General features: G+C 40.8%; 1 protein-coding gene across 1 annotated transcript; it reads left to right on the forward strand.

The window, feature by feature from the left end:
* The first annotated feature begins 200 nt into the window (after positions 1-200).
* LOC139446285 (antho-RFamide neuropeptides type 1-like) lies at positions 201-803 on the forward strand. Its single transcript, XM_071227639.1, has one exon. The coding sequence runs from the start codon at positions 201-203 to the stop codon at positions 801-803; it is 603 nt and encodes a 200-aa protein (XP_071083740.1).
* The last annotated feature ends 15,107 nt before the right edge of the window (positions 804-15,910 follow it).

The following is a 15,910-nucleotide window of genomic DNA, read 5'->3' on the forward strand; positions in this document are numbered from 1 at the left end:
AGATGATTCGTAAATTGTATAGTACGTATAAGTATGTATATTAATCGTTCTTTCAAGCCAGGAGATTTGATAAAGTGTGATTTCAATCGTGAATTATCAAGACCTGAAGTAATTACAGGGCAGGGCAGGGCAGGGCAGGGCAGGGCAGGGCAGGGCAGGGCAGAGTAGAACATGCAGGACAAGACAGGGCAGGGCAGAACATGCAGGGCATGGCAGAACAGAACATGCAGGGCAGAACATGCAGGGCAGGGCAGGGCAGAACAGAACATGCAGGACAAGACAGGGCAGGGCAGAACATGCAGGGCAGGGCAGGGCAGAACATGCAGGGCAGAACATGCAGGGGAGGGCAGGGCAGGGCAGAACATGCAGGGGAGGGCAGGGCAGGGCAGAACATGCAGGGCAGGGCAGGGCAGGGCAGAACATGCAGGGCAGATCAGGTCAGGGCAGAACATGCAGGGGAGGGCAGGGCAGGGCAGAACATGCAGGGGAGGGCAGGGCAGGGCAGAACATGCAGGGCAGGGCAGGGCAGGGCAGAACATGCAGGGCAGATCAGGTCAGGGCAGAACATGCAGGGCAGGGCAGGGCAGGGCAGGGCAGAACATGCAGGGCAGGGCAGGGCAGAACATGCAGGGCAGGGCAGGGCACGAAAGAACATAGCAGGACAGAATAGGCAGGGCAGGGCAGGGCAGAGCAGGGCACGAAAGAACAAAGCAGGGCAGAATAGGCAGGGCTGGGCAGGGCAGGGCAGGGCAGGGCAGGGCAGGGCAGGGCAGGGCACGAAAGAACAAAGCAGGGCAGAATAGGCAGGGCAGGGCAGGGCAGGGCACGAAAGAACAAAGCAGGGCAGAATAGGCAGGGCAGGACAGAATAGGCAGAGCAGGACAGGGCAATGGAATGAGTAAAGTCACAACGTCAACGCCAGAGAATACTCAGTCGAGACAGACTCCATAGGGCGTAAAGGCACACTAGTGAGACAATTTTATCAATGGAAGACTGAAAGTAAGTGATGACACTATGTGTTCACGAAGAGGGTAAGCATGTCCTGATCGAAGGGTAGGTAGCATCCTCCACTCGTACGGGTTTCATTAAAAAAGTGCAAGTGCTTAAGGATGTGTGAAAAACTCAGTACAAACGTCATAGCATGGAATAACATCTCGCATCACGAGGCTAGGCGAGGCAAGACAGTGATTGAACAGAAACACACCCTTAGGCCAGGCTCTTTTCAACGAAAATTAAAACAAAATAATCTTTTCTTACCTCGTATGTTATTTTTGCTTGTTTAAATAATGGTGTCATTTCAATGTTGTTTACTCGTACATGTTTACTGTAATAATACAGCCAGAATACAATGGGAAGAAAAAGTTGAAGCGCTCGTAAAATCCACCTAATTCCAATGACACTCGCCAGACCATTAAATTGCCATGTTGGCTCATGTGTTATAATTATTATGTTGGTCGGTTTGTTGTTTAACGCCGCACTCAGCAATATTCCAGCTATATGACGGCGGTATGTAAATAATCGAATCGTGACCAGACAATCCAGTGATTAATATCATGAGCATCGATCCACGCCATTGGGATCGATCACATGCATCAACCAAGTCAGCGAGCCTGACCACCCGATCCCGTTAGTCGCCTCTTACGACAAGCATAGTCGCCTTTTACGGCAAGCATTGATTGCTGAAGATCTATCCCACCCCGGATCTTCACGGGTCAATATAATTATTATAAACCAGTATTGCTCGACTTACCTACTCACATTTAATGTCTTAAGGCGTTTGGTACCGCAAACTGTTTGACTGTTACTAATAACGATAAGGATATTAAATTGAAACTACATCATGAGTAGGAGATACCACAGTGTGCTGATTAATGGATTAGGTTATCGTTGACATCCGCTGGGCTCAAGATAATTCTTTTGACCATTGAGTATTTATTCACAAGTTATTTGTGGGCAAACATTTTTAAAAATATACAATAATGTTGCTTAGAATGCAGGTGATATCTAACTTGTATCTGTTCATGAACTTCCCTAAGAGTCACATGTCGCAAACTCAGAACAGCGACATACGTGTCTAATTAACATAAACGATACGTATCGCATTTTCAGAAGATACTATAATAGAGTCTATGTGTGACGCAGTAAATAAGAATCTGTAAAGAAATAAACGTACTCAAGTTGATGAAGGAGCCTAGTATAGCATCTATACCGAAACGCCGCCATTACAGTAAAAGAAAGAACTTTTTATCCATACGTTGTGTCCTCTTTGTCATCCGTCAATTTCTACGAAATGCCTATCAAATAATTGATACATTGGGTACTTACGCAGAGTTTTCATATACTTCTTAAGTTGCTTCGAATTTGTATTAATTGGGTAATGGTCATTGCTTTATATTTCTGGAGTTCTGCTTTAAAGCTGTACACGGGTGTTGAGCTCATGTACCCCTTTAACCGTTGATCTAAAGGAGGGTAAATTTTGGTGTCAAAGATACACAGAGGGAAATACTTTGTGTTCGTCTTGCACGGTTTTTTTGGATACTCTGATGAAACCCCTGCAATCCCGGGTCAGAATAATCTCCAAGTACCCATAAATGTCGTTCGAATTTAGGGGATCGCGAGATTATAGACAGATAGAAAATGTAATCCAGTCTCTTCTCTGAAAGAATACAAAGCAAATGCAATACGATAGGCTTTAATAAAAACTGAGCCACTCCAGGTGGAGTTAAGAGAAACTTCTTAAACGATGAATAATAAAAAATACATGTAAGTTAAAATACTTTAAAATATACATAATGCTTACGATATAAAATGTCGTTTCTAAAATCCAAAATAAGTTTGATGGTTTTGGCACTCATTTCAAAGAATGTAGGGCATGTCAAAATATAACATAAACACTAAAGTCGTTACTTAAAGGACTGTTTGTCAAAACGTGTAACTGCTCTTCCATCGCATTTCGACAGTGTAAACACACTGGTCGGGTGTTACTGTGTCGGTCACTTTCAGCATTGACAGGGGCGACCGTGCATCAGAACACTGGTCACGCTCTTCTAAGGGATTTAGGAATGTCGTGTGTGTGATATAGGATTCGGTTTCCAACTTACTCTTCAGTTTGTTGCATACAGGCAACTTTTGTCGGGTCGCGAAATCGAGGTCTTCAGATCTTCCACAACTTGACGATGAACTGCTACAGACACAAGATACAGTCTGTTTAATAAAAAACAGTCTGTTTAATTTAAAGACAAATTGATCTGGGAGACATATATTGAATGTAGAGGGGGAGTTTGTCTCAACCTCTGAAACAGTTTCTCTTGTTCCTGCCTACTAGACGTTTTGTCCACTGACATATTATAATAAGTCAGACTTAAGCAGTTGTCTCTCGTCACACCTCCCCACTGTCTCACAACGGTTGGAATCCAAGCCATGTCGCCAATGACTGCGCGATTATAATGTGTGTCTGATTTGAGTCTGTGTCATTTCTCATCCAGTCAACCACAGGTTTGCCTGGGCCAGGCTCGATGTTCCTTGACGCACCACCTTTTTAGACGCCCGATTTATGGTGCGAACATACTTTCAGTGTCCCCACGGTGGGAATACCGTCTCGTTCCTTACCGAGACCGAAACGAATGGGTCACACGCTGAAAAAGACTTTTCCAGGACGAGTTTCTGCATGTGTTTAGTCGGAAACAGCCGTGTATTGTGAGTAAGTGAGTGAACGAGTATGGTTTTACGCCGCTTTTAGCAATATTCCAGCAATATTACGGCGAGGCTTCACATATAGTACCCATATGGAAATCGAACCCGGGTCGTCACTTTAACCACTAGGCTACCCCACCGCCCCTGTGTATGGTGTAAACGTGATATTTGGGGCCAAACAGCACCAGTAATCTCGACTTGTCAGTAGTTTGTGTGAGGTGAATCAGTCTTTGAGGTTTAGGGTGACCTGAGTCATAGTTTGACCGAATCCGGAACTCGAACCCTTAAGCATGCAGTGTTCACAGGGGCTCCAGATATGCTATTTGTTCCAATATGAATTGTGACCATGAGACGGCTTCTCACGTCTCTTCAGGAAAGAAAATGCCGTGCATCAGCTCCACGACAGAGTGTGTTGAGTTTTACGCCGCTGTAGCAACATTCCAGGGGAAATCGGAAATGGGCTTCACACACTGTACCGTTGTGGGAATCAAACCAGGGCCTCAGCGTGACGAGGGAATACTTCATGATCAACCACTCGGCTACCACACCGTCCCTGACAGCAGTGACTAATATGAGGCTATGAGATCCGTTAACATTTCTCATGTTTAATGTGAGAAACCCTATCATTTGTTAACAATATATTTCACCTAAAGGACGTTCTACGCGTTTAAGAGACCATCAAATCGCATCCTTCTATTAATACACGGGGTTTCAGGGAATATGTGGTGTTCGTTTTCATCTTATATGTAGACGAATAATAAAAAAAACCGTCGCCGATCTAAGTTTACGACTCGCAATGTGGACAGTTATAGCTAGATGCACAACGATTACAAGAGTCATTCCTTTTCATTTGACTTTTCCGGCATCAGCTGAGTGTCAGTTTTCAAGATAAAAAACGTCTGTTATTTCATGCGCTTTAAACAGCGCAACTTTTAAATATCTGCTCCTGTCTTATTCGGTTATATATGTCAGATTACACTGCTATGAGCCAGTTTATGTGTTTTACATTGTCCATGTGTTAACGTTGGTGTTCTTTAGACATAGAGAAAGAGAGAGAGAGAGAGAGTGAGTTGGGTACTACATCGTCTTGAGCTTGCTGTTACTGTATTAAGCATCAACCCAAAGGACACAGCATCACGACGTGCCCAGAAAGCTTGGGATATTGTCTTAACTGTGTTTTTGGGTTGCCAAGAGACTCTACAACAATTAAAAGAAGGAAGTTACGTCGTGTCGCCATGGTCACTTCACAACACTACTCTGCAACTCGCATAGTCGAGAGGTTTCGCTAAGTCAAGGAGTGGGGTCCGTTGAGACCCTGACCTCTTGTGTCGTGATCGAAACAATACCCAGAACCACTTCCTTGTTAGTCATCCTTGATTGGTTCTCTTCCTGGTCTATATATCCTTTCTTTTAGGATTAATGTATCCTGACAATCGCATTATTCATAAAGAATATTTATCACATCATCGAAGGTGATACGAAAGTAGTCGCCATTTTGAATGATACATTTGGTGTAATGTTTCTGAGGTTTGGGGGATGCATTTTTACCTTATAATACCATTGCTCTAGGGTGAGGTGAGGTGAGGTGAAATTGGGTTTAACGTCGCGTCCAAGAATATTGCACTTATATAGCCACGTGCATGCACGTGTGTGTGTGTGGCTGCTTGTACTAGTCCGGACTGATGTCGATTTATAGTGCTAGCTCACTGAGATACCATGCAGCAGTTTAACATGAATACCCCACTCAGACACAGTATACTGACTCCGAGCCGACCAGTCCTTGTTTTAGCCCCTTAATGTCGAGCGCCAGACAGGGTAACAACAAGTACCATCTTTTAACGTCTTTTGGTGTGACGCGGCCGGGGATCGAACTCCGGACCTTCCGCTCTCCGTGCGGACGCTCTACCACAAGACCACGGAGGCGGCCATTGCTCTAGGGAGCGAAGTAGTGAGTATGTGCGTGTGTGCGTGAGTTAGAGTTAGAGTTAGAGATAGAGTGCGAGTGAGAGAATCTGGTCTTCAGGCCACAGTATATCACAGCATGTTAGAAATATTTGAACATGTCGTTTACCACATTGGTGAAGCCATCTAGCACGTGTATAGTACTGGTAGATACGTGATCCTAAGCAACGAGAATCCGGGATTCCAACCCACATCCAGCGAATGTCAACGTGGGCAGGTGAGGGACAGTTCGATCACGTTGTCACACATGCCCCTAACCGGTCAGTATCAATAACTAAAATAATCTTTAAAAAACCCAGTATGTATGATTACTCTCTTGTATATCAGAATCCTCACGAATTTACCCGATTTGTATCGAGGTCAAATAGATATCAGTGTCGTAGTAACATAAAAAAACACGACACCCTCCATAGTCCTCACATGACTAAAACACAGCTCTTTCTGTCCGTCTGTTATTTGCCCTCTAACAATCTGCTCGGTGCTCATGTAAAACGTGGATCTTATTCCCACTAATGACGTCTTTTAACTTAAGTAACAATTGTATTACATTTTATTTTTGTATTGGTTTTGACTATGCATTTGTATTACTATAATCCGTACATCAAACATGTGATATATGCTCACATTTTACTTGTTTTAACAAGTCTTCAGGCAGGGTTTTTTAAACGTTATTTAAGAGTGGTGTTTTTATTACGTGTTAATACAGTGTTGAAAATGATCTCTTAAATATTTATCTTTGTAACGATAAACATTGAAACAGACATTTTTGTATACCCAGTAGGCCTTTCAGTGGCTTTTTCAATTTGAATAAGCTGTTGAGGGGTTAATGGAGGGTTAATGGAGGAAATTTTGTTTCAAGATGAAAGTGACAAAACAACGTTTTTCACAGGTGTCGAAATAACCGTTTGTCACACGTCCATTGCAGAGGTACTTGTAAAGTACCAATGTATATTGTTAGTAGGTGTTAAGAAATTATCTCATCAAACAACAATATACGAACCTATAGATGTTGGTTAGAACTGAAAACGCCTAAAGTTTACATCTACTGTTAATCCCGAAATAACTCCCTAACTACTCTACTCCGTCTAAATGAACAGCGCCATTTTTACATAACTTGAAACAAATACATCATCTGTAGACTTAACATATCAACACGTCCTCCAGTGGCGATGACGCGTTGCATTGCGCTGTTATCGTGACTGGCCGACACCACCTGATAAGTACAGTCACTAACGAGAGATTGATGCGATGTGGTTCCCGTGATGAGGTAATGAGAGCCTGGGACTCGTCGACACAGATATATCGCCAGAGTTGTCGACGTTCCTGTTCAAGTAAAGGGCGGTTTAATTTGAGCGTACATAGTTTAACATTAGGTTGGTTGATTGTATTCTTGAGAGTAACTTTAAATGATGCAAGTTTTACAAACTGTAAATAATGAAGGAGTTTGTTTTTATGTCACTTTTAGCAATATTCCATAAATAAAACGGCGATGGATACCAGATATGAGCCTAACACATTGATCACCACTGCCTACTTCACTGCACCAAACACACTCAAGAAACAAATTCACTCTTTGGAAAATTATCCACACAAAATGTAAATGTTCACAATAATGAAAACAAATCATTCCTCATCCTCTCAAATAATGAAGCCATCAATACCAATTGCTTTTGTTTCCATGTCTACAATATCAAGTAAAAAATGCCCCTTGATCTTACTCAATCGATGACACTTTATGTAAGTAAATTATATCATCAAATATGAAATATTGGTATTTTTAAATTGTTTTTTGTCTTTACATGAATGTATGTTTGTCCGTGTAAATGTATATATGAATCATAATGTTTTGTCATTTAAAAAATCTTATCATTTTACCCATGTTAGGAATCTAACCCGTGCTTTCTGCATGCCGAGTGAACGCTTTATGCAGTAGGCTAACCGACCTCCCTGTTTCGATTCAATAATAGACCTGAAAAAGAAACTTGATCGAAATTGGACATTTTTCTCATGTTCGTCTTCCCACCATTTTCAATCTTATACAGGGATCACGTATCAATATGCATCGCTATGTATGTGACAGTCAGGTCTGTCTAGGGGAAAGGTTTTTATTGAAAGTGTTAGTTAGCAAACCTGAGACGAGTCCGGGCATTAGGTCATGGCGTTGGGTTGTCATATAGCTGGAAGATTGCTGAGCGCGGCGTTGAACAACAGACAGAGGACAAGGCATAGACAGCTCCACCTGGGTACATACAAGGTACAGATTGAAAAAAAACCGAGATTGCTTTTCAATCGCTGTAAAAAGTAAATAATATTTTTTTTAACATATTCCCTTTTCAACGCACATTGGCGCATTAACATACGATAAAATAAAAAACCCGTACACATTTATGTTGGGGTGTCTGCCAAACAGGTAGAATAGGTCCCCAGCAACCTATGCTTGTCGTATGAGGCGACTAAATGATCGGATGTCAAGGCTCGGTGACTTGGCTCGTGTGTGCGTATTGCTCATAATATAAATCACTGGTTCGTCTTATCCATGTTCTGTTATCTATCGCCTTCTAAAAGCTGCAAAATATTGCTAACAGCGGGGTTAAGCAATAAACAACACTTCTTAATGAATCGTTTTCCTTATGCTCTTGGTTTCACTACCAGGTACAACGTCAATTAAGCAGAGCGCTACACAGGTGTCACATCCACTCTGTATAAAGTTAATTTTTATTATCATTATTATTATTATTTACAGATTAAAATAAAAAATGCAGCAAAGAGGGTTTTCGTGATCTTGGCACAGTCAGGCTGGTTAGGCTCATCATCAGCTCAGGGCCCTTGCCCCCTCTACACGCAGCCCAGACAGCGAATGAGACTTCTCCTGCCTAGTCAAACCCACCCAGATCTTTTCGGAGAATGTGAAGACTCCCCAACACTGCAACCTTCTGCAGTGGCTGGGCTGTATTCCTGGTAGCATACCCGGGTACTCTCCCAATGTCAGTCAACAGATTGGGAGGTACCAAACCTAAGGCACCGAGAACAATCGGGAGTCGGACAACTTGGTACTTGGGATGCAAGCGTGACATTTCGAAAGTGAGGTCCGCATATTTGCCATGTTTTTCCCGAATCTTGTCAATCACATCAGTGTCATAGGATACAGAAACTTCAATGATATAAATGATTTCATTGGATTTATCTAAAAGGACTAGATACGGTTCGTTGGCCTGGATACGTCTCAGGCTGTAAGGATTTTGTATTTATCATTTTCCACGACGCCCTCTACATATTCCGGGTCGTACCATGGGTGGACCTCCGTGTCAAAACCACAAACATGGAGAAGACGGTAATAAAATGATCTTGCTACACCATCATGTCATTTAAGATACTGTATTTGTGCCAAAGCTGGGCATTCACTCACTATGTATTGGACAGTCTCATTAAATTCATTACATAATCTACATTTCATATTTACATTTTGACGCAAAATCACACATTGACGGATTCGAGTGGGAAGTGACTGGTCCTGAGCAGCAAACAAAAAGCGTTCTGTTTCACTTTTAAAGGCCAGACGACTTCATCCAAGCGAAGGATTCTGCAGGATTGCAGGATTCTCAACACACAGCACATAAACTCGAATGGAATGCCTGTTTTCATCATGAGTCTTGACATGCTTCACAAGAGGATCATCAAACAAATAAATGTGTGCAAAAGTGCACAAAACAATTCTATAATCAAGAGCCCCAACGTTAGTCAAACCACGTCCTCCCATAATGATTGGTAAATATAGGCGATTGAGGGAAGAGCGAGGGTGGTGGGATCTATTGTCTGACATGATTCTTCGTGTGAGGGTGTCAATACCCTGAATTTCTTGTTTCGTCCAATCAACACCAAAAGAATATGAAAGGACGGGTACAGCATAAGTATTTGTGGCTTTTACTTTATTGCGAGCGTTCAGCTCTGAACTCCAGATTTTCTTAAGTCCACATTTGTACTCTTCCTGAAGCTTTTCCTCCCATTAAGGAGGATTCATGTGGATATTGTTTAAAGTGAAGTAAACTCATATTCACTTACTCAACCGTCTTCCAGCTAACATTATAATCGCCATGACAAACAAATGGTAGCTCCCGTGATATAACACGTAGAATAGTCGAAAAGTAGAGTACACACGTCATGTCTGCATAGAATAGTTAGATGGCACACATTGTACACCAGATGTCGTGTTTGTTACCTATCAAGTCAGTGTATGTAATAACGGTGAACAGACAGTGTAACAACGTGAGATAAACCGATGAGCTTTCTTGTTGTTAGCCCTTTGAAAAGCAAAACCACTAACAGTGCCATGTTACTTCGTTACTATGTCACTTAACAAACATCAAGGTAAGACAGAACTAGAACAAAACCCAAACAAATTGGTGTTTTAATTTATCTTTTGTTGACAGCCTGTTTCCTTTCTCTTTTGAAAAAAAATGCTTGCTACTGGAGTATCAGAAAGTACATTTTTGTCGTAAAACGGAAATTCCATTTCGAAGCATCTTTCTGAGCTGTGGAAAATTGGTTTAAGCTTCTCCTTAAAATACATACTCTTGTGGTGAAATAGTTAAAGCGGGACATGTTAAAAACATAGAACAGAATGAGAAAATGAAGTTGGAAACTGAATACCTTCATGTATAAATCATCAAAATGATATTGGTGAAACCCGCCACTTTCCGAGTTCCATCTCAACGTTACGAGTGTCGTAACTTAAACAAATAAAACAAACGCACAATTTGTAAGGTTTGTAGAGGTATAACGTTGTACATTACATTCAAAATTAGAAACCTAAGAAAAGTACGCGGGTTTCGGAAAATGGGTAGGCTTGGACTTAAATGGTGGTTGATTTTAAGACTTGCATTTGTTGATATCCTGTGTGCGATATAATGTTCCACTCGAAACACTCGTAATATCCACATCATGAGTCTCTCGCACGTCATCAGTCAGCGTCACACTAGTTAGCCTTACCTTCGCAAACAAGGTATTGTGTATTTATATTCATTGCCTAAAACATTCGTAATTTCGATAGACATGAACAACGGATGACAGGCAATATGAAAAATACCAGGAAACGCTGTGTTTCAGAATCATGTACAATTGTGTTATTGCAATACAAGCCGGTTGATGCCAGGTGGCGCCAGGTGTTTTGCTTTCCGGAGAGAGCTGCATGTTTTCGTCTGTTGTGTTTCCTAAGAACAATACACATTCTACATGACAATACAGCCCATGGATATAGCACATGCTCATTCTTGTTATTGACCGAGCTCGCAAAGTTTTTCTCTTCGAGGTATTCATTACGAGAGCGAAACATTCTGTTGTTGCAGTTAAAATAAGGACAGAATGCGTCAGCAAATATTGAAACACGAGTGGTGTGAAATTGTTCTGTAATGTGCGCATCGTTATGTAGTCGCTATGATACAAAAAGAAAACGCCAGAAAACAATCAGTCTCGACCATCTGCCGAAACAGATTCCTTTGGGTAAAATGGATAAAATAGTGGTGAAAATTATGTGATCATTACATTATCTGTGTCATCAGGTATTTGCGAAGAGGTTAAATATGTCCTGCTCCAGCCCTCGTCACTCACACAGTTGGCATAACGACACATTCATTGTGTTGCTTCTATGTTTGTTGTTTAACGCAGCAGCCAGCAATATTCCAGCTATATGAAGGCGGTCTATAAAACAATCGAGTCTGGATCAGACAATCCAGTGACTGACATCATGAGCAATCCACGCAATTGGGACACGATGACATGCATCAACCAGGTCAGCGAGTCTGACCACCCGATCCCGTTAGTCGCCTCTTACGACAACCATAGTCTCCATTTACGGCAAGCATGGGTTACTGAAGACCTATTCTACCCCGGATCCATTGTGTTGCTATGAAATCCGACCAACACCGTTCATACTGATATTGTCCGGATTAATAAATGTCCTGGTTAAAGATTCTTGATTTTGGAGTAACGTCACTTTGTTTCCATGAAGACGCTCCAAACAGTTGCGGTCCTGAAGGCAGGATTTGAAGACTAACCAGTTTTAATATTCGTAGCTTGAAAATTCCTAAATCCCTCTTGGACGTTTGCTCTCTATCTTTTAATTCTAGCGACGTTTCTGGGTATGGCTTTACACCTTCATTGAGGCAGTTAGCAAAGTTATATTGAATTCAGAGTTTAATATTAATTTTCCTCGACTTATTCAGGCCAGTTGTATCTGCAATATGATGTCTACATTCTAATATTTCAACAATATTCCATAAAATATCCTGATTGTTGCCATGGCGACGTTCATGAAGATGATGTTTGCGGCCTTCCCAGCTTAAAACTCACAGAATACGAAGTGTTCGGCGTGATGAGATTTAACTTCTTTACAATTACTGATCCGCATTATACTTGTCATTCTTATAATATACGTCAGGTATAAGAAACTAGGGTCACATGTATTCTTTGATTCCAGACAGGGCCGTCCGAGAAGAATTTGTGTAATGGTGGACTTTTAATAAGAAAAGGTTATCGATACAATAAAATGATCTAATTCGGATAATAAAGCAGTTCTAATGCTAACATGACAAAACAGGTATATTTATCTTATTTTGTTTCAGGGTTCTTCGTATCATCAAGTCGCATGTTTATGCAGACATCACAAGGCAACTGTTTATTTTTTCAAGTACAGAGACGCTCATTTTATGGAACATATTTTGAAGACCATGCCCTGTTTGCACATAGGGCCTAGTTGTAAATGATTAAAAAGGCAAATGTAATATAATCATGTGCAAGTGCAATAATACATAGTTTTCTCTTTGGTCAAACCAAAATCTGAACCCCGATATTTTGTCTCCTAGAGATCCATCACCACCATGACACGCGCGACGCTTTGTTAAATCGCAACCACGAATATCATAAGTTTCTGAAATATTATGTATCCCACTTATATTTTGGAATTACTGTATCTGATGCGTTCTCACAAGCTGTCACACCATAATAAAACCGAAATATTTTTCAAATCAGCTTTAAAGACAACTCACCTACTCCTAAATATATCAAAGCTGTTGCTAAGCATATTCCTCATGACATATCGACATGTATGAATTATTCTTGATGGTTCTCTTTCCCACAGAAACACATTTTGAAGTCGAGATGACTTTGGTGAATTTTATGGAGATAGTTTGTGGTAAGTTATGTGTACATTTAGCCCATCCTCGGAACTTTCTTCTGTAGAAGTACATCCGGTCGTTTAATCCTAATTTAGTTTGTTTCAGTGCCGACTATGTTTGTGATTTCATAGTTTAGCCACATGTGTTGTCATATTTGTATATGGACACGTAGACATGAAAGGCTGGAGTTGCTCGATAAAAAGAGACAGTTGATTATTAAAAAGTTCAAGTCCTGACTCACAAGTATGTTTCATGTTGGCTATTGGCGACTTGCACTCAGTAAGCATGCAACAAGCATAGGTAATGGTATTCTCGAATTGAGTGTATTCGTATCAGGTTCTTAACCCAGCTCCATTGAGGTCAGCTGCACATTTTGCTGTTTCGGTTTCACGTATCTGATGGGCAACTGGACCGGGGTACAATACTCGACCAAACACATTGGTTCAACTGGCATGTTACAGGCAAAGTAGACACAATTTATGGATAACAATTTCTTTATTTGCTGTAAAGACGACGTTTCGGTACAGGTCCTTATGCTCTTGTCAAGCAGTTTCCGAAACTCGAATTTCGGGGATGATGACACCGCGGAAAATATCTGAATATACTCGTATTCTTTCCATCAAAATTAGGTGCTTAAACAAAATAAACCTCTACGACAGAAAACGAATTTGTATCGACAACCCTTTCTCGTTTTTAGGCCACCATTACACACATTCTTCCCAGATGGCCTTTCTGGAATCATTCAGTAGGATACTTAAACTCTCCTGTTTCGTCGACTGCACGATGCAAACATGTAAAACTAAGTTTTCTTATTGTATTTAGGAAACTATTAAAACTGAGCATATGTACTCTAAGATTGATTTCGTAAATTAATTATGTTAATTTTTTACGTTTTGGTGGTATTTGGTGATTGTTCTTGTGGAAAATAATCCAAAAAGTAAAACTGACAACATGGGCTAACCGTTGTTAGTTGTATGAAAAATGTTCAACCATATAAATGTAGAGATTGGTTAGAAGTTGGTGCTGTATTTCCTTGACAAAGGTATACGGATCTATATCGTCACAACGCCTATACAGCAAATAAAGAAGTTGTTATCCATAAATGGTGTCTACTTTCTCATTTGTCAACTTCAAAGTAATTCCTATCAAACAATGTATGTTGCAGACGTTCTTCACCAATCAGGGGAAAATGTTCCGCAAACCCACATGACCTCTTGCTGTGATCTCTTCCTGCTCTGATCTTGAGGTGGAGCATCGTTGACGTTAGATCTCTGACGTGCTCGTCATTTTGAACATAAAACGAAAGAAATAATTTCGTATGACAAAATGTTTACACAACGAGAAAATGTATATACATGTGTATGCACAATGCGAGATCTCTTTTCAAACGAAATAACAAAGCTACAATATTCTGCCGTTATCCCCAAGGCACTAACAGGGCTTCTCTCTCCTGACTTGGCTCTGACAGGCTATAAGATGTTCTGTAGAGGAAGTGCATGCTAGTGACAGTATTGTTTGGAATATGCAGAACATTTATTTGAAAGTTTGAGAATTCCTTGAGTTCCCTTTACCAAAGACATACAGACTGTGTGTATACATTTCTAACCACATAATGGATATGCTTTACTGGCAATGAAAACATGTTCTACATGTGTACATAATTTTCTTTTATGTTACACGTGAAGAAAACAAATTACATAGTCGCACTTAAGCTTTCACTGCTATCTGTACTAGGATTGGCACTGATTATATCAGTTCAACAATATGTTGGGCCCTTTTAGCGGTACATGAAACGAATGTAGTTTTAAATACATACGACAAAAAACACAGTGAATCTATTCGGCCCCAAAAAATACATCTTTAAGAATTAGGGCAAAAGTAAGTTCAGTGAAAACGTCCAAATCTACCTGATCCTGGTGTTTTAATGGTACGAACAGGACATCAATCAGACCCTTAGAGTGATTGTAACATGCGTACGGCATCTTTCACCTTATTTGAACCCTACAATAACTCCCGATAGCCTATACCAAGGGATGTACTCTGTTAAAGAGGGGGTTACCACAACACACGTTCTTGCAGTCCCTGCTCACGTACATACCACGGTCCTTGAATACAGCAATGCGTTGGGCCCAAAAAATGTCTCAAGTTTCTGGTTATGTTCTTTTTAATTGTTTCCATTTCAGATCCGGTAGAATAGATCTTCAGCAACCCATGCTTGTCGTAAAAGGCGACTATGCTATAAGAGGCGGCTAACGGGATCCGGTGGTCAGGCTTGCTGACTTGGTTGATGCATGGATATCATCGTATTCCAATTGCGTGGATCGATGCTCATGATGGGAATCACTGGTTTGTCTGGTCCAGACTCGATTAGTGCGGCGTTAAACAATAAACTATCAAACAAACAGACCATTTCAAATTAGCACTAACGCAATATCTCAATATCAAATTCAGTAAAGGTTATGTGGTCAACAGTTTAAAATATCAACACAGATAGACAGTTAAAACAAATTAACACTTATATACTGATTTAAACTAAATATTATGTTTCTTTTAGGGGGAACATACATGCCAAAGTCTCCCTCAGTCTGACAATGTCAGAGTAGAAGATTGCAAATTTGCCTTTCTGAGAGAATTTCAAGAACTTGGTAAAAATTAAACAAGGTCACAATTTTATAAATATTGCCCCAAATAAACCCCCAACGGTACGTATATGTGGAATCCTAAACTATTTTTTTAATGACATTGTGCAAAGATTAATGGCCATCAAATTGATTTAATCAACGTGGCTGAGTTTGAAAGCTGATATTTTTTTCACCGTACTTTACCAACTTAAGCTAACTTCCAACTGCTGGCGCGTGTGTGTTTGTATGTTCTGGGAAGATGCTATTCACTGATAGTATTGTAATGTACATTGCAGTCTCGTCGAAGTATTGTTTCTTTCAACAATGCAATATCCAATGGTATATAATATGCCTCTAAATAGGGTGTGAGTGAGTTGGGTTTAACCCCGCCTTTAACAGTATTCCAGTTATATTGCGGCGTGTCAGCTTAATGTGAGAGGAAAGCCCGAAGTGATGCAGGTCTCA

The sequence above is a fragment of the Haliotis cracherodii genome, unplaced genomic scaffold (genome assembly GCF_022045235.1).
Source record: "Haliotis cracherodii isolate W230 unplaced genomic scaffold, xgHalCrac1.p SCAF_6, whole genome shotgun sequence".
NCBI lineage: Eukaryota > Metazoa > Mollusca > Gastropoda > Lepetellida > Haliotidae > Haliotis > Haliotis cracherodii.

What these genes read in the sequence shown, in the direction of transcription:
- LOC139446285 (XM_071227639.1), top strand. Translation starts at nt 201, where the DNA reads ATGCAGGGCATGGCAGAACAGAACATGCAGGGCAGAACATGCAGGGCA.